This window comes from Colletotrichum gloeosporioides, assembly GCF_011800055.1.
Source record: "Colletotrichum gloeosporioides strain Lc1 chromosome Unknown consensus_81, whole genome shotgun sequence".
Classification (NCBI taxonomy): domain Eukaryota; kingdom Fungi; phylum Ascomycota; class Sordariomycetes; order Glomerellales; family Glomerellaceae; genus Colletotrichum; species Colletotrichum gloeosporioides.
Window position 1 is genome coordinate 90658 of NW_025544726.1, and position 19951 is coordinate 110608.

At 44.8% G+C, this 19951-nt stretch overlaps 6 protein-coding genes across 6 annotated transcripts; 2 read left to right on the forward strand and 4 right to left on the reverse strand.

Annotated features, from left to right (window-relative positions):
* Window positions 1-5023: 5023 nt before the first annotated feature.
* On the reverse strand, window positions 5024-6796 carry GCG54_00001052 (Vegetative incompatibility protein HET-E-1; the record flags this gene model as incomplete). Its single annotated transcript, XM_045401179.1, has 2 exons — window positions 5024-6426; window positions 6661-6796. 2 exons carry the CDS (start codon window positions 6794-6796, stop codon window positions 5024-5026), a joined length of 1539 nt encoding a protein of 512 aa, XP_045259104.1.
* Window positions 6797-7783: 987 nt separating this feature from the next.
* Window positions 7784-8338, reverse strand: GCG54_00001053 (uncharacterized protein; the record flags this gene model as incomplete). Its single annotated transcript, XM_045401180.1, has 2 exons — window positions 7784-8263; window positions 8318-8338. The coding sequence occupies 2 exons, from the start codon at window positions 8336-8338 to the stop codon at window positions 7784-7786; spliced, it is 501 nt and encodes a 166-aa protein (XP_045259105.1).
* Window positions 8339-9171: 833 nt separating this feature from the next.
* Window positions 9172-10585, reverse strand: GCG54_00001054 (putative epoxide hydrolase; the record flags this gene model as incomplete). Its single annotated transcript, XM_045401181.1, has 3 exons — window positions 9172-9336; window positions 9399-10256; window positions 10346-10585. 3 exons carry the CDS (start codon window positions 10583-10585, stop codon window positions 9172-9174), a joined length of 1263 nt encoding a protein of 420 aa, XP_045259106.1.
* Window positions 10586-11440: 855 nt separating this feature from the next.
* GCG54_00001055 (FAD-binding monooxygenase ktnD) lies at window positions 11441-13163 on the reverse strand (the record flags this gene model as incomplete). Its single annotated transcript, XM_045401182.1, has 2 exons — window positions 11441-12445; window positions 12510-13163. The coding sequence occupies 2 exons, from the start codon at window positions 13161-13163 to the stop codon at window positions 11441-11443; spliced, it is 1659 nt and encodes a 552-aa protein (XP_045259107.1).
* Window positions 13164-13903: 740 nt separating this feature from the next.
* Window positions 13904-16378, forward strand: GCG54_00001056 (uncharacterized protein; the record flags this gene model as incomplete). Its single annotated transcript, XM_045401183.1, has 7 exons — window positions 13904-14218; window positions 14315-15058; window positions 15118-15205; window positions 15283-15618; window positions 15680-15771; window positions 15891-15949; window positions 16006-16378. 7 exons carry the CDS (start codon window positions 13904-13906, stop codon window positions 16376-16378), a joined length of 2007 nt encoding a protein of 668 aa, XP_045259108.1.
* Window positions 16379-17189: 811 nt separating this feature from the next.
* Window positions 17190-18833, forward strand: GCG54_00001057 (Sugar transporter STL1; the record flags this gene model as incomplete). Its single annotated transcript, XM_045401184.1, has 3 exons — window positions 17190-17400; window positions 17530-17701; window positions 17768-18833. 3 exons carry the CDS (start codon window positions 17190-17192, stop codon window positions 18831-18833), a joined length of 1449 nt encoding a protein of 482 aa, XP_045259109.1.
* Window positions 18834-19951: the final 1118 nt, after the last annotated feature.

Sequence of the window (19951 nt, forward strand, 5' to 3'; positions counted from 1 at the left end):
AGAGTAGGTATATATTCTCTTAGACCTCTTATTTAATCTTAGTTTAAAAAACTTAAATTAAAATATAATAGTATTATTAAACTTATATTTATTATATCTTACTTCTTTAGGTATATATCTTTTTATACCTCTTATTCTATCTTTATAGTAGGAATTTAAACTAAAAGATATAAAATATTATCTTATTATTAAACTATTACTATTCCCTTAGGTATAATTTCACTTAATTTAGTATTTTAAGCTAAATAGGAATTAGAGTTAGTTTTAATTTATAGATATATTAGATTATATTAATAACCTCTATATTAGTTATTAATACCTTATTTATATTCTCTTATATTCTAATAGGACCTAGAAGTTTAATTTAGTTCTTATTAATACCTACTATAGTATTACTAATAATATCTTAGACTTACTTTCTTATTAGTTTATAAAAAGAGAATTAGTAGCTATATATATAATTTATTAAGAGATAACTTTTAAGAACCTAAATATATCTTATTCTTAAGTTCTACTAACTTAAATTATTTTATTAGATTTTATTATATAAGAAATCTCCTTAATATTATTTATTACTTCTATTTCTATATACTACTTATTTTCTAAAAGATTCTCTTTTTCTCTTTTATAAATTTTAAGGAGGAGAATTTCTAAAAAACTAATATAAAGAAAATTTCTTTAAGTATAAAGAAGTCTTAAGTTTAAGGGAATCTTTCTCCTACTCTTATAATATTAATATCCTTAAAAATCTTCTCTATTTCTTAAAGGAACTAATAGAAATATAATAGCTTTAACTAAAATAAGTTTAAAGTTATAAACTATACTATATAGAATTATTAATATCTAATAATAGTAGTTTACTAAGAAAGAATAAATAAGAACTCCTTAATAATATTTAGAAAAACTTATATACTTAATAACTTTAGGGATAACCTTTATTTTATATTAAAGTTATTTACTTTCTACCTCTTATCTACCTCTATTTTTATTCTTAAAATTTAAATTAATTATAATCTTAACTAAGAGATTTTATTTAAACTTAATTAGTTTATATAGAGGAATATCTTCCTAATTTAAACTATAATTATCTTTAAAGATATCTTAAACTTAAATATAGTATTAATAAGTTCTCTATACTTAGATATTAAATATAAATAGGCTAATTAAAGAATTATAAGAGTAGTAGCTAAGTTCTTATAATACTTACTAAGGATTATTTAAGGATAGCTATATTATAGGTTTAGGTTTTAGAGTAGGTTATCTATACTTCTTTAGTATATTTTTTACTATATTAGTAGCTAAATATATAAGTAGTAGTAGTATAATTAGAATAAGTAAAATAAAATAAGGATTAAATTAGGATAAGTGATATCCTCTATCTATTCTAGATTTTTATTAGTAAATTTCTAAACTTTTTAAAAATATAACTTATATATTCTAATATATTTATATTTTTATTTTTTTAATTATAATATTTTACTACGCCTTATTTAGGGAATTCTAATTTAAATACTCTTAGATTATTATTTTCTTTATATATATTATTCTAGTATTTAGCTACTACTTTAGCTAGTAAAACTTAGCCTTAATATTAGTTATATTATTAATATACTTTTATATCTTTATAATATAGGGATTAATAGAATAATACCCTATAGTTTTCTACTTCTCTCTTATACTAAAGCTAATAAGGTAACTTATAGAAATAATTATTATAATAACACTATAGATTATTATAATAACTTTATAGGTATAAATTATAAATATATAGTAGTAGGGATATATCTATAGGTATACCTTAATAGATAGATTAGAGAGATTTAGTATAAATAATTTAAGATATTTAAAATTATACTTATAATAGTTTTATTTTATTAGTTATAAGAGGTAAGATTAATTCTATTAGGGTAGATTTAAAATTTCTATAATATAGCTATATAGACTACTTATATAGGTTATATAATTATTTTAAGGTAAGAGTTATTATTACTATAGTAATAGAGGTGTGTTATACCTACTAAATCCTAGATATAGTATAGTTAGTATATATAACCTCTTTTTTTAAATCTACTAACTAATTAAGGTTATTTTTTTTCTTCTCTCTATAAATATATCACTACTATAATTTTATATAGTTTATTCTTCTATTTATATAAATATTTTTATTTTAATATCTTTATCCTTTCTTAAAAGCTAATTTCTTATAGATATAAATCTATAATACTTATATATTAATATAGTAATAGTATAGGTAGTACTAGAAATATACTTAAGTAGATTACTTATAAGACTACTCCTAAGACTACTAATAAAACTACTAGTAAGACTACTAATAAAACTACTAATAAGACTACTCCTAAGACTACCTATAAGACTATTATAAAGAAGCTATCCTATATAGTTAGATAATAAGTACTAGCCTATAAATATAAGCCTAGATATAAGTTAGATTATTATAATTCTTAAAAATTATTATAATATTAATATTTTAAAGACTATATTCTTTAGGAAATATACTATATCTAAGCCTTATATAAGCTTTTAATTCTAAAGATATCCTTTAAGAATTTTATTAAAGAGATTATACTTAAATACTATAAGGTTTACTCTACTACGCCTAACTATATTTAAGCTTCTACTCTTAAAGTATTATAGGAGAGTTCTAAAACCCTCTTAGTTTCTATATTTAATAATATATTTTTATTTCTTTTTTTAAATTCTTTACTAATATTTTTTAATATATATATAGGTAGCTATTTACGCCTACTAAGTTATTATTAATACTAAAGATCTTATTTTNTATTTTTCAGTATATATATAGGTAGCTATTTATACCTACTAAATTACTATTAATACTAAAGATCTTACTTTAGTTAAAAAGATTTATATATTATCCTAAGGAATAAATACTTTATAGTTAGGTAGTATATAAAAAAATACTTTATTTTATTTCTATTTTATTATTTTACTTTACTTATATTATTTTAAAATATACTATATATATTAACTATTATTAGAGAGCTATTAGTAAAACTTAGTTCTAGAATTATCTATATATAACCTTAAAACTAAATTTAACTATTTAATATAAACCTAAAAGTAATAAAGCTATTCTTAAAACTAAGAAGGGTATTATTATTAAGAAGACTTCTATAAAGTAAAAGAGGTCTATAAGTATACCTAAAGTAAAAAAGAGAACTAAAGTTAATTAAGAAGATAGTATCTCTATTTTAAGTAACTATAAATTAGATATACTTTTAGATACTACTATATTAGAGTATCCTAGCTAGCCTTAATTACTATCTCTTAATACCTACTAAGATATTTAGAATAGCTTTAATATTACTAATATAATTATTTCCTCTAAAATTACTATAAATAGAAATACTACTCTTTAGACTAAAAGTAATATTAATACTCTAGAGGGAACTAATAATTAATAGAATAAAGCCTAAAGGAATAAAGCTTAAAGGAATAAAGTTTAAGGGAATAAAGTTTAAAGAAATAAAATCTAAGGAAATAAAGCTTAAGAGAATAAAGCTTAGAGGAATAAAGCTTAAGGGAATAAAAATTAAGGGAATAAAGAGCTAAGTAATATAAATAAAGAGAAGACTAATTATATTAATAATAACTAAGAATTACTTAATAATAGTAATATTTCTAAGGTAATTAGTAACTATTAAAATAAAGAGTAAGGTAATAGAGATAAGTAGAATATTAACCTCTATAATAGGATTTAAGCCTTCTTTAATAGAGGTTATACTCTATAAAAAATCTTTAGTAGTAGTAATATAACTAATAGAAATATAGAAGATAGTTCTATAACTAAGGAACTTTTTAATAAAGGAAATAGTAGTAATATCTTTAGTATTAGATAAAAAAGTTCTTTTAAAATAATATAAGAGAATAATAATAAATATAAAAAACTATTAAATATATAGCTAGATAATATAGATTTAAAGTGAAAAATCCCTAAGTATTAAATAATATAAATAGGAAATAGTAACTTTAGAACTATAGAATAAGAAATAGTTTAATTAGATTAAGAATTTAAAGAATTTAGTAATAAGAATATAAAACTAAATAGTAGAAACTATATATAATATATTTTAAAGATATATAATAGTTAAGTTTCTATTTATAAACCTATACTACTAAAATGAAATTTTATATAAAATTATTATAATAGTTATTATAATATACTATAATTTTAGGAGGTATAATATTACTTATAACCCTATAGGTATAAGTAGAATCTCTACCTATACCTATATTTATATTTACCTATATACCTAGTAAACCTATCTACTTATAACTTAGGTCTACTTATAACCTAACCTATTTATATAGCTACCTATAGGTATCTATAGTATAGGTAATTTGAAGCCTAATCGTGTGAGAAAGCAATTAAGGAAGGACTGCTATAAGTAGGGATCTTTTTAAAACAGGTTCTAGTTCTAATATCCTAAAGTTTAATAAAAAGTTATAAAGCTAATACGAGTGTGATCTTATTAATTAAGAAGGCTGTTAAATTAGCTGGACCTCTAGTTTAGAGCGTTTGTACATACTGGCCTGTTGTTGTGGTCTATAGCTTGATAGTGTTATCTATAGATAAGGAGGCTATTATAGTTTCATTAAGGGAGAAGTTCATAGAAACAACATGGTTGTCGTGTCCTTTGAGGGTTTGCAGACATGGAGTCCAATCTGTTTCTGGCATCCTGGACCACCTCAGCTCTTCATCTCAAAACAGCCATCTTATGATGCTATTTGTAGAACTGAACATGAGTGCCGAGAGGTAAGGTTGTAACGGATTGACTTCGATCGGGGCCTGAAAATACCGGGTGAAACGAAGTGCATCTCTAACTAAAAGTATTCCTTCTTCTGGCTGTTTTGAGGCCTATAGGCTATCAGTTAACCCTGAGAGTAGAATGTTATGAAAGCGACGAACCTTAATGATTTTCAGGGTGCGAGACATCGATAATATGCTTATGGGCACACTTCGCAAGAGACTTAAGGCCTCTAGCTAGTGAAGAAAGTGTTTTGTAACGAAGGAATAAACTTCGGCGAACTGCTGTTGTCCCGCGTCTTTATATGTGAGGTGATCGGCCCAATAGACGCATGCGTATCTAACGGGTAACAGGGGGTTGGGAGATGGGACACAGATCTCGTCGAGCGAAAGTCTGGGTTCTTTAATGCCGTAGATATTGCGCTTAAACGTCTTGAACATGGACTGGAGGAGCTTCGATAAGATCTGGTTATGGCTGAGACCCAACCCGGCAGGCATGATTCTGTCTGTCCGTCCAATGAGGAAATCTTTTGCCGATTGGTGTATGAAGTAGATAATTCCTCCTTTTACAGTCAAAAGAGAACTGCACTCTTCGACAATCTCACCTAAGAACTCCATATGGTCAAGTAGCAGGGCAAGCTCTGTCAAATCAATCGGACGAGACACAGTCGCCATGATTGCTAAAACCTGTCTGCAGTCTTCACTGTCCAGCGAACCAAGGATGAGATCCAAGATTCGCTGGTACAGTGAGTCTAATCCGGGGGGAAACTCGTCAAGCTTTCGCTCAATATGCCTTGGGCGGACACGACTGTCTGCTAGCTGCTCATATACCAAAGCAACCCAGAGGAAGGTACTATCGGCTTTCGTGAAAAGATAGTCGCGGACTTTGATTTTTAAATTGTCGTCAAAGCCTTTCAGAACCGCCAATTTGTCCACCTGGTGATGTATATAACTATTCACGGCGGCTGAAATGACGTCCTCGTTTAGCTCCAGAGACAGGTAGATCTTTGTGTCACGTAAAGCGACGGTCAAGGCCCTGTCAATTCTTGGCTCGGGACGACTGGAGACGATGATTTTGACGTTTCCTGCTAAATCGGTGATCAATCGGATAAGCTGATCAAGGCCCGAAATGCATTCGTCGAGAGCATCGATAACCAGAATAATGTCATGTAGAGTTTCATGGCTGACCGCGGATTTGATCATTGCGCACAAAACCTCCCAGCTATTCGCATCCTCGAATAGCTGTCTCCCAGCCCCTGCCTTGTCATACTTTCCGCGGATATGTTCGCAAAGGGCCGGTCTCTGATCAAGTATCAGATAAAGTAGACCCCTGAGAACCGAGTTTGCAGTATTGATTCGCGCGTCTGCAGCCTGACAGAAGAAGAAAACGGTTGAATCATATCCCTCTTTGAGAAGCTCGTCGATTATGCCACATAAGAGCATTGTTTTCCCTTTGCCTGGGTCGCCTTTGATCCATAACAGACGTCTTTCAGCTAGCCACTGACAGAACTCGTCATTTTGAAGTATCCATCGATATGAGTCGACTAGAAGATCGCCTTTAGTCCGCTGAATGCGGGTCTTGTCGTCGCGGGGATCAGTGACTCGTAGATCGGCGAGGAACCTGTCCTTTTCCTGGTTGACTACATGCCATGTTAGTATACTGATCCTTACTCGTTATAGAAATGCGCTTTGGGAGCAGGATGCATTCCTCAAGCATTAGCAGAGCGGGGCAGAGTCGTTTTTCCTCGAGCGGGGTAGAGATTTCTTTGGATAGAAACAAAGCAAGAGAGAGAGAGAGAGAGAGAGAGAGTCGTTTGCCACGGGTATGATGAAAGCCATACCTATTTTTATTTTTTCGGCGTTGTACTGAGTACCAGAATGAGAGTTGTTATACTGTTTGCCAGCACCTGAGTTGGTGTGCTCCGTTTTGATCCGCGCTGTGCTGTTTTCCTCCGTACTGAATTCCAAAGATGAGACCCGACGCTTTCGTCCAGCATACTGACTCGACATGTTGTTGCTCTGGTTTGTGAATGAGATACCTCAACGTCACAACCATCTAATGCTCATAATTTTAGAATTTCGTGCTGATCTCGGAAAATTGATGCCGCGAGATGACGTGGCGAGGCAGACTGGAGTAATGCAAACTTTCGTGTAGGAGGTAGAAGAGCGGGAAAGATGAGTCGGTGGGCCAGGTGCATTTGATCGGTGAAGGACGCGCTTGGAGTCCAAGTCAGCAATCGTATGGGGTCAGAAAAATGCTGTCAGCGAATCAATACGTTTCTTGGCAGTCCTTGATAACTTCCACAGCCTGATCCCACTGACCCCTGCTTATACGGTTGGTGATCGACCCAACATGAGCGACACTATTGGCTGCTGTACGGCTGTGCACTGATATGTGCCTTGGTCGTTCTCTCTAAACCCATGGTCTTAGATAATCTTTGTATGAAACTGCCTGATTTCTGGTGCTAGAACGACTATTTTTCCTGTTAGCTATACTCTACCTTACCGTCATTATATCTGGAGTTACCGTCGTTGTTATTAGCGTTATTACTATCGTTATCGTTGCCGTCGTCACTTAGTACTCTCGTTACTGTTAATACTATCGTCGTCGCTACTAAGAAATATTATTGCTTCTACTATCTTCTTCAACACACGTGATTGACTACACAGGAAATAAAGCTGCGTAGATACAGAAGGATTGATCAGGCGGTCTCCGTTGCACTATCGCTCTATCTAACGTTCCCACTTCATATAATTATCTTGCTATTAGGTCAGGCGTGCTACCAACTCATTTATATTCTGATCTGTGGTCTAAATCTATACGCGGGAACCACAAAACCTAATTTCAAAACTCGTTTCAAGTTCGCAAAACTAGGAGGAGCAAAAAACTATATCGGCTGAGACCAAAACAGGGTTGGAAAAAACCTCAACCCAGAGCGAAACACCGTCCCAATTCATGCCCTCAATCATATCATTATACCTCCCAAAGGATCCAGCTTAAAGGTTGATTGCACTAATCTTCGCGTTGTTCTCATTGAAAATATGCAGCGACTTCGCAACGACAGTGCTGCCAAGGTGAATACCAGTAGACGAGGCAATACCGGTAGCAACACCAGCCGCATTGAAGGAGAGATCAATGACACCAGAAACCATGCTCGTCGCAAAGTTAGAGACGGCATTCTGCGCCGCGGCCAGTGGGTTTGCGCCACCCTCGAAGTGGGTAGCAACGACAGGGCCGTTGGTGCGGACATTTGTGAGCTTGTCAAAGTTGGCCGTGGTGCTCTCGTGGCTGCCTGGCAGCAGGTTGATAGTGCAGTCGATGATGATGATGCCGAGAGCCCGGGCGGCGGTGTTGACGACGTGGATCTTGAACTTGGAGTTCATGGCGCGCTTGCTCAGGCCGGTGGAGGGGGACTCGAGATCGGTGGTCAGGGCGAGGTCGCTAGTCTCGACAGCTTCAGGCTGCTCAAAGTTATCCTGAGAGGCGAAGGCTGAGGCTGCGGCGTCGCGGGGAACTTTCTAGTTGGCCACGGAGACCTCGGCGACGGGCATGGGGGAGGCGGCCACGGAGGAGATGGTGGCGATGCCTATGAAGAGAGTAGATATAGAGAACTTGATTTTAGATAAAGAGTGTGGCGAAGGGGAGTCTTCGTAAAGAACGTGGTTTGTAAAACGATAGTAGCGAACGTTATCGTTTAGACTGTTGATTGTGAGGAGGATAGAAGAGAGACTGAAGAACATAGCCAAGACAGCGGCTTATACACTTCTTATGAGATTAAGGCGTGACAGAATCCCACAAAAATATTTGCTTCTCATGGTCTGAGACGGTCTGAGTAGTGAGAAAGCCTAGGATATTACCTGTATTCTCAATAAAACTAGAACGACGCATAAGGCTACCCCTTAATTCCCAGGAAGTTAATGAGACTTTAACGATTATATTCTTTAGGATACGTGGGGCGTCTTAGTACAATTATTGCTTTTAGGAAGTTCTGTTAAGATGTAGATAACTCATAAGTGTTTCCTTTAAGACTATGTATTTAGTGGTATTATTATATAGTATAATACGCTAGTAGTAGAGCCTTAACGCAAATAGGGAGAACTTCCCTCCTGCTCCTTAATTAAAGTAAATACTAATAGAGCATTCGATAGTTAAATAAGCTTAAGACTAGCCCTTCGCAGAAAGTAGCAGTAGAAGAAGCTTTGAGGACTATTAGCCTAATGTTTTGGTTTCTATTAGCCCGCCTGCTAATGCTCTACCACCAGCCCTCTAGTAGAGTTCCGACGATAGTGGAAAAGAACGGGTGGATAATTCAAAGTATATTACTGAGTGTTGTTACTTCCAAGGAGTCATTACAGGTAAATGCTCGCCTGGTATTGATGCTAAGCTACCGAACTTCCTCAATAGAATCCTTGACATTCTTGGAGCAGAAAAACTCCCTGATGTCCTTGATGAAGTTATCTGGGCATTCCAGGGACGAGAAGTGACCGCCCATCTCATATTCCTTCCAGAACTGCACATTTGCGGCCTGCTGGGCCCAGTCCTTTGGACACTGGAATTGACTGTAAGCCCCCTTGCATGTGAAAAGTTTGGACAGATATGACGCCGACTTACGTGGAGCTGTTCTTTGGCGTACATGCTGACGCCAGTGGGACAGGCGACGTAGGCCTCGAAAGTCTTTTCGGCCTCGCGACGGGAGCCGAACGCCTCGCGATAGAACCTCAATCCAGGAGTGGCGCCTTGAATCCAGTGCATCATGACGAGGGTGATGATGGTGTCGTTGGTGAATGCCTCCTCGACGTCACCCCAGTCGTGAATCTTCTCCACAAACCAAGCGAGCAGGCCGAGAGGGGAATCCCCAAGCGCAAACCCGAGAGTCTGTGGCCGGGTCTTTTGCTGCTCTAGATAACCGCTCTGGTCGACCTCGAAATTCCGCCTCACCCTCAACGCCTCGTTCTCAAAGGGGGTGTAGAAAAACCTGGAGAGACACCACCGGAGATAGGCCCTGGGCGCCGAGAAGGGTTTCGGCGGCGGGACTGGGAACATGTTCAGGTGCTGTGCCCTAACGACGGCGGGATACTGCAGCGCGATGGACCGGGTGATGAACGAGCCGAAATCGCCCCCTTGCGTGACGAACCACTTGTAGCCCAGCACGTCCGTCATGAGTATCTTGTAGGCCCGCGCGACGATCTCGGGCCCCACCCCAGACACGGAGGGGGCTGGGGAGAAGCCGAAGCCGGGGATCGACGGAGCGACGTGATGAAAGGCCTGCTGTTCCGGGTCGCTGGGTTCCGTAAGCTCCCGGACCACACGGGCGGCTTCTACAAAGGAGCCCGGCCAGCCATGAGAGAAGAGCAAAGGTATGGCGCCGGGCCTTGAAGACGCTGTATGGGTGAAGTGAAGGACGAGACTGCCATAGCCTGGGACATCGACCTTGACAAGGTAGTGGTTGAATATGGTATTGAGAAGTTCCTATGGCCGAGATGAGGTCGTCAGTAAAATATCGCTGAAGACAAGAGAGAATGTTTGTTCATGCAGCGTGGTTGACTGCAAGGGCTCACCTCTTGCGCGCTCCAATCGTACGTGTTTTGCCAGTATTCGGCGAGCTCCTTCACTGCCGATACTTTGGCTCCTTGGCTCCAGTCTTGGGGTCCGAAGTCGATCTGCTCCTCTGGGTATCGCGCCAGGCCCAGCTTTTGTTTGGTGAGAGACAGGAAGTCGTTCTCGATTCCAACCTTGATTTTCTGAGGGCGATTGACCTTGAGATTTCCCGTTAAGCCATGAAAAATGAACGGGCTCATGTTGAAAGGAGGAGGCGGGGGAGGGAGGGTCTTCCGGCGCGTGATCACTAATTACTAGGTTTGGCAAGGGGTGTTTCTGTCGACAACCTCAAGTCCAAGGAGCAAAGGACTGACCAGACGTTTAAATCCTGCAACTCGTCGTTCCGAGTGTAGCGTGCCAAGGTTTTGTAACCGCAATATTTAGAGGCATATCTAACATGATGTAATGCCCTCACTGTCCATCCTTGCATCCATCCCCAGGCTGGAGCAACCCCCAGTGACAATCGAGCTCCACTCGCCATGAGTGACTTTGTGGGCTGCCCCTGGCGGCGCTTGCGTTTGCACTTTAACGGCAAAGCCTAGCCTCACTCCTTCACGAACATCGGTGTCTGAGACTATCTGTGATATCAATTTTGCGGTGTGCCTCGATTAACCTGCCATTGGCGCTAATAAAGCGAATAAAGCGTATTTTACCACACCCTGCCTCCGGGAAGAAATCGACGCTTCCAGCTGCCCTCTTTGATACTCTGACTCTCCTGCACTACACCATTACCAATGTGGGTGGGTGGGTGCTTCGTGGCCATCATTTGTGATCGTGGTCAATTCTTCAGAGAAGCGGAAAATGTTGACGTGGCTGGTTTTCCTGCCTTGCCATGTCTGCATAGGGTATTTGTGTTTATTCTGGACATCGTCACCGCAGCAACCTTGTCAATCCACTCAATCTGTGTCCAAGTTTAATTTGTGAAATACAACGTGTGAGTAGAGATGACTGCGGGTGAAAACGTCAAGTCAACGGCTGTATTGATCAATCTCTGCTACACACATCACTTCTGCAGCCCCCCCCCTGATCCACTATGTCTACCAGTTGATTATCAGTTACTCCCACTTGAGCCGGGAGCTCATCAGGGCCGCGTACTGGACCGCCGGCTTCCAGTCAACAGCAGCGCTGTAGATGGCAAAAGCAGCCCCCAAACCCACGAATGCAGCCAGAACCTTGCCCATACCCGAACTTTGTTGCTGATCGCCGGCGGGTCCCCTGATCCGAAAGTCGGACCAGCGGGGGAAGATGGTCCTGAGCCAGTACTTGTACATGGGGTCCGGGTAGATGAAGGTGTTCTTCTTCGTGACGGGGTCCATCCACCAGCTCTGGCAACCACTGTTGAACACGAGTCCTTGGACCTTGCCGTGGACCCACTGGAGATCGCGCCTCTGCGCCTTGGGCGTGGGCATGATGGAGTCAACCGGCGAGCGTCTCCGGAGGACGGGTCGCAGGAGACGGCACGAAAAGTTGATCTGGCACTCGGAGTGGAAGATAACCGAGTGCTGTCCGGTGGCCGCATTTGGCCCATACAGGATGAAGAAGTTGGGGAACCCGGTCACAAGGGTGCCCTTGTACGCCTCCGCGCCCCCGGCACCGTCCCACACGTCGTGGATCTCGCGACCCCCGATGCCCCGGATCTCCAGCGGGTACAGCCACTTCTGGGTCAGGAAGCCTGTCGCGAAGACAAGCACGTCCGCGGGGTAACGTTTGCCGCTGGCCGTCTCGACATGGCGAGGATGAAGCTTGACCGCCGAGTCCTTGGCCAGGTGCATCTTGGGAGAGTGCAGGGCGGCAAGGTACGTCGCCGTGTTGACCCGTCGCTTGCAGCCGGGCTCGTAGTTGGGCTTGAGGATGTCGCGGTACTCCGCCGGCGCGTCCTTCTCGATATACTCGTACGTGGCGCCGCGAATCTTCTGCCTCATGCGGGCGCCGCCGGGCGTCATGAGAAACGAGAAGAAGACCTTCTCCAGCTCCCAGGCCAGGTAAACGCGATACACGCGCGCAGCGAGCGGGACGTACTTCATGACGGCCTTGAACGTTTCCGAGTACTTTGGGTTTCCCTGGGATTCTCGTCAGCACGCACGTTCGAGATTGCGGGCTCGGCCGGCAGGGGATGCTGCTCACCCGCTTGGTCCACCAGTGCGCGCTCTTCACCAGCTGTGTGACGCTGCCGCTGGGTCCGACGTCCTTGACCAGCTCGGGGACGAACTGGGTTGCAGAAGCCCCGTTTCCAAGGACAACCACATTCTTGTTCTTGAAGTTGACGTCGTGGTTCCATCTGGCGCTGTGGAAAACTTCGCCCTCGAAGGATTCGTTCCCTGCAATCTCGGGCACGTAGGGTCGGTCCAGCGTTCCTATGGCGCTGACCACGACAGGAGCTTCGCGGGTGAAGGTCTCACCCGTGACGGTGCTCTTGAACTCGCAGATCCAGACGGCCCGGTCGTTGTCCCAGGTGAGGCTCGTACACATGACGTTGAAGCGACAGTGAGGCAGGATGTTGAACTTCTCGGCCACGGAAAAGAAGTAGGCGTGGAGCTCATTGCGTCCCGGGTACGTCGTCGTCCAGTCCGGCTTCATAGCGAAGCTATATGAGTAGAAGTGGCTTGGGATGTCGCAGGCACAGGCAGGGTACCTGTTGTGCCACCAAGTTCCGCCAATGTTGTCCGACTTCTCATACAGCGTGAAGTTGTCGTGGCCGAGGAGGCGCTTCAGCTGGATGGCCATGCCGAGCCCTGATACACCCCCGCCGATGATGATGACTTCCTTGCCAGTGGACATTTTTTTGGATCTTGTTCGCAAGTCAAGCGACCTGGAAAGTTGAGGGAGACTCAGGGAAACGAAAGGATAGTCAGAAACCGTTGGTTCCCTTACGTGTTGTGTCTGGTCAGCGGCACAGGCATAGGCACAGGCATAGGCATGGCCGTCCGTCCGTCTTTTTATCATTGAGCGGCAGCAGGACGTGGGATTGTCTTCGATTCGATTCAGCCTCGTTCTTCGCATGCCGTGTGCCAGCTCCTCCCGGCCGGTCCATCTTTGGCTGCTTTGTCGCGGAGCAGGGCGGTTATTGGCGCCAGATTTGAGCCTGCTGAGTGCGTTTCTGTTGTTGCTGTTGGTGATGAGGGAGGGCATAATTACATGGTGGGATCCATGGGATGTGCTCCGCAGTCAACAGGACAGAACGGTCTGAGCGCGAGCGCTTGCGTTGTGCCAATCTGGGCATGTGGAAGCGCGAGCGCCGGGAGAGACGTCCCGAGCAGACGAGACCCAAAAGCAGGCGAAGGCCACAACAATCTCAATGGAAATTCGACTTTGGAAGACACTCCCATTTCATCGCCGTCAAGAGTCTCGTGTGACATCACTGCCGTCACAGCAAACGTAGGCGCCGCTTTACAAGTCGACTACAACTACGACCCACAATATGCCCCCGCGAACTAGATCTCGCTTGGGATGGTAAGTCCGACTGTCGTTTGTTCCCTGCCTCGCTCTCAACAGTCTCGTCGGTATCATACTGGTCTGACATGGAGACAATAGCCTGCCCTGCCGCAACAGAAAGAGGAAATGTGCGTTGCATAACTCCAGTCCCCCGCCCGTCAAATGTGCTTCGACTTGCCGGTAATAACATTTCGGAGCGACTAGGCGATGGCAAGCGACCGGCATGTCTCAATTGTGAAAACAGAAGTCTAGCCTGCGAGTGGGGTCTGAAGATATCATTCCATCCCTCCCGCATGCTCCGTCTCTCCGACACAGACGTCGCAACTCTGACCTCTATCGAGACACAGTTGCGTTCTGGGCGGCCCCCACGCGGTGAACATGTTTTCCAAGGCTCTGCCGTAGTAAGGTTCCTCACAAGGAACGCCCCTCCGACACGGTTCCTTTTTTTTTTTTCTTCTTTTTTTTTTTTGGGGTGAAAGACTAACCCGCGACTGCAGCAAGGAGTTGCCGATAAAGACGTTCTCTTCCAGGGGGGTCCGGATGTGACAACTCCGCAGCAAGTCGTCGACGAGACGGACGGAAACGAATCCACGGCCTCGACTGGAGAGCTCACGAGCTCCCATGTCCGTTGCTGCGGCCAAGCTAACAATGTCCTTGACGAATCACCCGTCGACGGTCCAACCGGAGATCCCAATACCGCCACGCAGACGGCTCGCCTCGATGAGTGCGAACAGCTATACCCCCCGTTCCAGCACGTCACGCCTCCATTGATACCGGATGGCCGCCTGGCGGCATCGACATCCCAGGCTGAGGGAGCCGGCGCTTTCATACCCCCCTTTTCTCTCGGCCAGGCCGTTTCTCAAAATGCGTCGCCGCTACCCGATCCGCCGCCTTCGGTCTCGGATGCGCTGCGCGCTAGGCTCATTTCTTACTACCTACGGGAGACAGGGACATGGTGCAACACGACCGATTCCGAAATGCACTTCACCGTCAAGGGAATCCACAAGCTGATGAAGTCGATGGCTTTCTCTTCCGCCGCCATGGCCTTGGCCTCTCGTCAACTCGACAACGCGAAGGGCGGGTCAAGCCAGCTGACCCTGAACCTATACCAGGATACAATACAGTTCCTCTTGAGGCATGATCCCAACGTCGCCGATCCATCTATCCTGGCGACGTGCACGTTGCTTTGTGTATACGAGATGATGGCGTCTGGAGTTTCCGAATGGAGGCGGCACCTGCGAGTTCGTTTGCGCGCAAACCGAGACGCCGTGGTGGACGTTTAGCTGACGAGTCTCTCCAGGGCTGTGCGGGCCTTCTCAGGATGCGAAATTGGAACGGTGATAGCGAAGGCATCGTCAAAACCTGCTTCTGGGCATTTGCGAGGATCGGTATCTCACGCAGCCCCCCTTCCCTGCCTCCTGCCTCGGACATTCTTAGGTGCTCTGTTGCTAACCGCACAGGTCAGATGTCTGGGCCGCGTTCATCATGGAACAGTCCACACTTATTCCCACGGATTCCTGGGTTCGAGATGAGTCAGTCGCTTCCGTTGCGGCCAAGAACGATCTTGACGACTACTGCAACCTCGCCATCTTGATCTTTGCCAAGATTGTCAACGTCGCCGGTCCTATGTTACAAAATGCGACATTATCCTCGCCAGAGGTGGCGCCCATCGTCGACGATCTATGGAAAGAGCTTCAGGCGTGGCTGAGCTACCGTCCCAAAGATGCGCTTCCCCTTATGTCGGCAGGCCCAACAAGGTCGAATCCCTTCCCCACTGTCGTTTTTGCAACGTCTTCTCCTAGTAAGAGAATACCGTTTCCCTGCGTAGCCGCTGGTCAGGTCTCTGCTTACTCTTGGCGAAGTTTGCGGACACACATTCTACCACGCGGGATGTATCCTGCTTCTGCAAACTGGCTTGTTGCAGTCCTGCCTAGACGCCACAGACCAAGACGTGGTGAGGAGCCCACTCCTGCTGATTCCTCACGAAAGCTGTTTCGGAGGAATCCCCCCTTACCCTTGACCAACGCGACGTCCTGCCATCACAAATCTCTAACTAATGCCTTGTCGCGACAGCTCGATCCCGTATGGCACGCACGGCAGCTTGGTGGCCTCAGCATGAGCAACGAATCACAGTGAGTTATACCACAGAGAGCTTCGGGGCCCTGGATTGCTCACGAGATGTCTCCAGCCCCAACTGGGTCAACCAGCTTCAGCCATTGTACATTGCGGGGCGGGTGTTTGGGGGGTGGAAATTGCGTCCCGGCCGCAAACATGATCTCAATCACCCCGCAGACAAGTCACGGCACAGGCAACGTAGCCTGGCGGGTTACTGCGATGACGAGCCAAGCTCAAACCTCTCCCACGCAACGACTTATTCGCGGGGCCCAGCTGGTCTTCCACGTCACGATGAGCAGCCTGCCGAGCTGGATCCAGACATGGATGACTTTCCAGCAGAGAAGATGGCCATTCTGAGACAGCTTGCGACGATTGAAAGAAGCACGGGGTGGAAAACGTCTGACAGGGCCAGAGATCTTCGAGTACTGTGGAAACTCGAACACTGATTACTTTGCGTGATTGTCCGAAAGAAGACCATCTTTTTCACTCAATATGGTGCCAATCAGAGCGAGGAACAAACGACGATCTTCACGTGTAACATGTAGCGGGTATATTTGCCTAAAGGTCTTGAAGGCATTGTTGACTTGCAGACTATAATTACATGCCCGAAGCGGCTATCCTAACCCTCGTGCCATCGAGGCCGTCTGTGCATCGAGACCATGTGTCACCGCGTCTCCAACCCCTGTCCCGCGCAGGCATTGTCCCGATGGACGTAAGTGCAAGCGCATGCGCCGGCCGCAAAACGTTAAGTCGATACAAGCGCAGACAGCCCCAAGCAAGTGCCCCCCCAATTGGGAATATAGTCATCTTATTTCGTGATGTCCCATCTCCATCGAACTAAGTACTAGTGTATGCCGCTTGTTACCCCACACAATCTGATCTATTTTCTTCCCCGCCTCCACAGCACGTTGACAAGCGTGGAGAAGAATGCCGCCTGGGGAGAGAATTGGGGGACATTTTGCTGGCAAATCCGGTTCTTGGACCGACCCATGCCAAGAATGGAGGATGTGAAAGTACTCGTCCGAAGTACAGCTGAGCGCTCTGGACAAGCCAAACTTGTGATGTACTTTCGTACCGGCCCTGAACAACAACAGACCATCATGGTTTTTCCTAAAAGTATAACTTCAGCCGGGCCCTCGAAGTGTTGAACTGCTATATCATTAAAGACATTTCTTTTCTTTTCCCAGGTGGCCCGACCTCTGCAACGACCTTTGCAGCCTCCATACATCATCTTTCACTCACTGGGAACAAGAAAGAATGTTCTTCACGTTAGGACGAGGTAAAAGCGTCCAGGCCGGCATCACGGTCTGTTGCTTGATTGCATTCGTCCTCTTCGGATACGACCAGGGCGTTTTCGGAGGCATCTTGCACAACGACGACTGGCTCCGCCAATTCGACCACCCCTCGGACACATTGACAGGCTTCATTGTATCGTGTTACAACTTGGGATGTCTCGGTGGCTGCGTGTGTACGTGGACCTCGTCCTCAACTCCTGTGCCCCAATTGCTCTTTTGCCCACCCACGTCTCATGGATGGTCTCTTCGGAGCATCAGCACCCAATGGCAGTAGAGCCCACGCTAATGACGTTCGTCACCAGTGAATTTCTTCTTTGGCGACATCCTGGGCCGTCGGAGAGCCATCTGGCTGGCCATGAGCCTCGTCGTCATCGGTGCTACGCTGCAGACGACCGCCTTCCACGTGCCGCACCTCATCATTGGAAGAGTCATCACCGGCCTCGGCACGGGTATCAAAACATCCACGGTTCCAATGTAAGTTGCAGATGGATCAAGCTGAGACCCGGAATGAAGGCTCGACTGACGCGCGAATGACCACAGGTATCAAGCCGAACTCTGCGACCACACGACCCGCGGACGGCTGGTGTCCGCGGAGGTCCTGTTTGTAGGCGTAGGCATCGTGATCGCCTACTGGTTCGACTTCGGCATGTCGTTCGTCGGCGGTGCTATCGCGTGGCGTCTGCCGATTGCCTTCCAGATGGTGTTCGCCTTGGTAGTCATCGTTCTCATGTTCGCCCTACCCGAGTCGCCACACTGGCTCTTCAACCATGGTCGCGAGGCTGAGGCTGTGGATGTGCTTTGCAAAATCTACGATATGCAACCTACGAATGATCACATTATCCGCGAGCGAACTGCAATTACTCAAGCTATCGGATACAATGGAGCTGGAAATACGTCGAAGTCTCTTTTTAGTATCTTCAGGAACGATAACGTGCGGACTGGGTACCGCGTGCTGCTAGCGTGGGGTATTCAGTTCATGAACCAAGCAGGCGGCATTAATCTGGTTGTCTACTACATCCCTTCGGTTCTCGTCCAGAACGTCGGCACAACGACCCGTACAGCTCAGATCCTCGGGGGCTGCATCAACATGATGTTCATGTTCGGCTCCATCCTTCCGTCTCTAGCCCTCGACCGGATGGGCCGCCGGAAGACCATGATCAGCGGCTGCTTGGGCCTGAGCATCTGTATGCTCTTAGTCGCCGCCCTGCTATCGCAAGCCGAAAGCCCCAACGGACATGTCTTTGCGACGGCCTCCATTGCCTTTTTCTTTGTGTATATGCTCATCTTCGGCATGAGCGTCAACTGCGTGCCGTGGGTCTACGTGCCCGAGATCCTCCCTCTGGAGGCTCGGGCACGTGGAACGGCGTTAGGAGTTAGCTCCAACTGGCTATGGAACTTCACCGTCGTTATGATAACGCCAGTCATCATCAACCGCCTGCAGTGGAAGGCATATTTGATCTTCATGGCCATGAATTTATCGTTTGTGCCCATCTTCTACTTTTTCTATCCGGAGACGAGTAATCTCCGTTTGGAAGACGTTGATCTTTGTTTTCCAAGGGGGGCGACCCTGTTCAGAACGGACGGGAAATGTCGAAGGTGGCTGTAACTGGTGGATTGCACAGAAGTTCCCTTTCAGGCGACTCGAAGGATGCGGCTGGCTTAGCGGTCCCAGGGTCCACCCAGAAAGGCAGAGTTGAGATGTTGGAGGTAGCTTAGAGGCAGCCGGGTTGGTTCTGTGGTGGCTGTTGTGAACTGTGCCCAGGAAGCGCTGAAATGGTCGTAAGCCAGAAGGCCGAGAGCCGCACATTAGAGCTGCTATGGCCGCTAATTGTAGTAAATAGAGCTTTACAGTCTGTCTTTATTAGCCTGACTACGGGGAACCTTCACAAAAGAATGAAGACTTCTGGTATTATGACGGTAGCACAGTGACGTTATAATTAAGAGTTTTGCTAGTCGGGCAGTGTTCGTTAGCTATCAGGGTAGTATCCCCTATAATCTGTGATTATAGAGAGAATAATAGAAATAGTAACAAAGATAACGACGACGATAATAACAATAGATAATATAGAATAATAATAAAAGTGAGAATAGGAAATAAAATAGTTACTTAGAAACGGGCTACGGATTATATATATATATACTTTGTATAAATACTGCCCGGATAGCTAGATAACACTGCCCGACTAGCAAAACTCATAATTAAAGGACGCGACGAGTAGCTAGAGAAAGCACGGTGGTGCTTGTTTATTAGCAAGAAAGAACTTGCATCCGGGAGTCACCGTCAATAGTGTCTCATGAGAAAGGTGGAAGGAGTGAAGGTGCGTCGGGATGGTGTAAGTCAGCATGGCTCCTTCCCAGGTGCGAAAAATGAAAGGTGGCACCAGCTGTCTTCCTAGACTGCTGCTATCTGACGCCAAAATCGGAGCAATATCATCGCGGGGAAGAAAATTGGAAATGGGATATGTTATATGAAAACCCGTTGCAAAATACGCATCCGACCGAAAACCTTGGACTTGGTGATACTTCACATCGGCGGTCCCTCCGCCGCCCCGTCTCCACCAAACAAGAATCCGGCGTCCAATCTCCACTCCGCCATCAAACTCCGCCGGCATCCCACGCCTTACATAATCACGCTCCCGTCCGCCGCCCGGCGCCCGCAGCGATAGTCCCAGGCGTCGCATCCCCCATTCCCGCGCATCGCCCAAGCGTCGTCATCCAAACCAG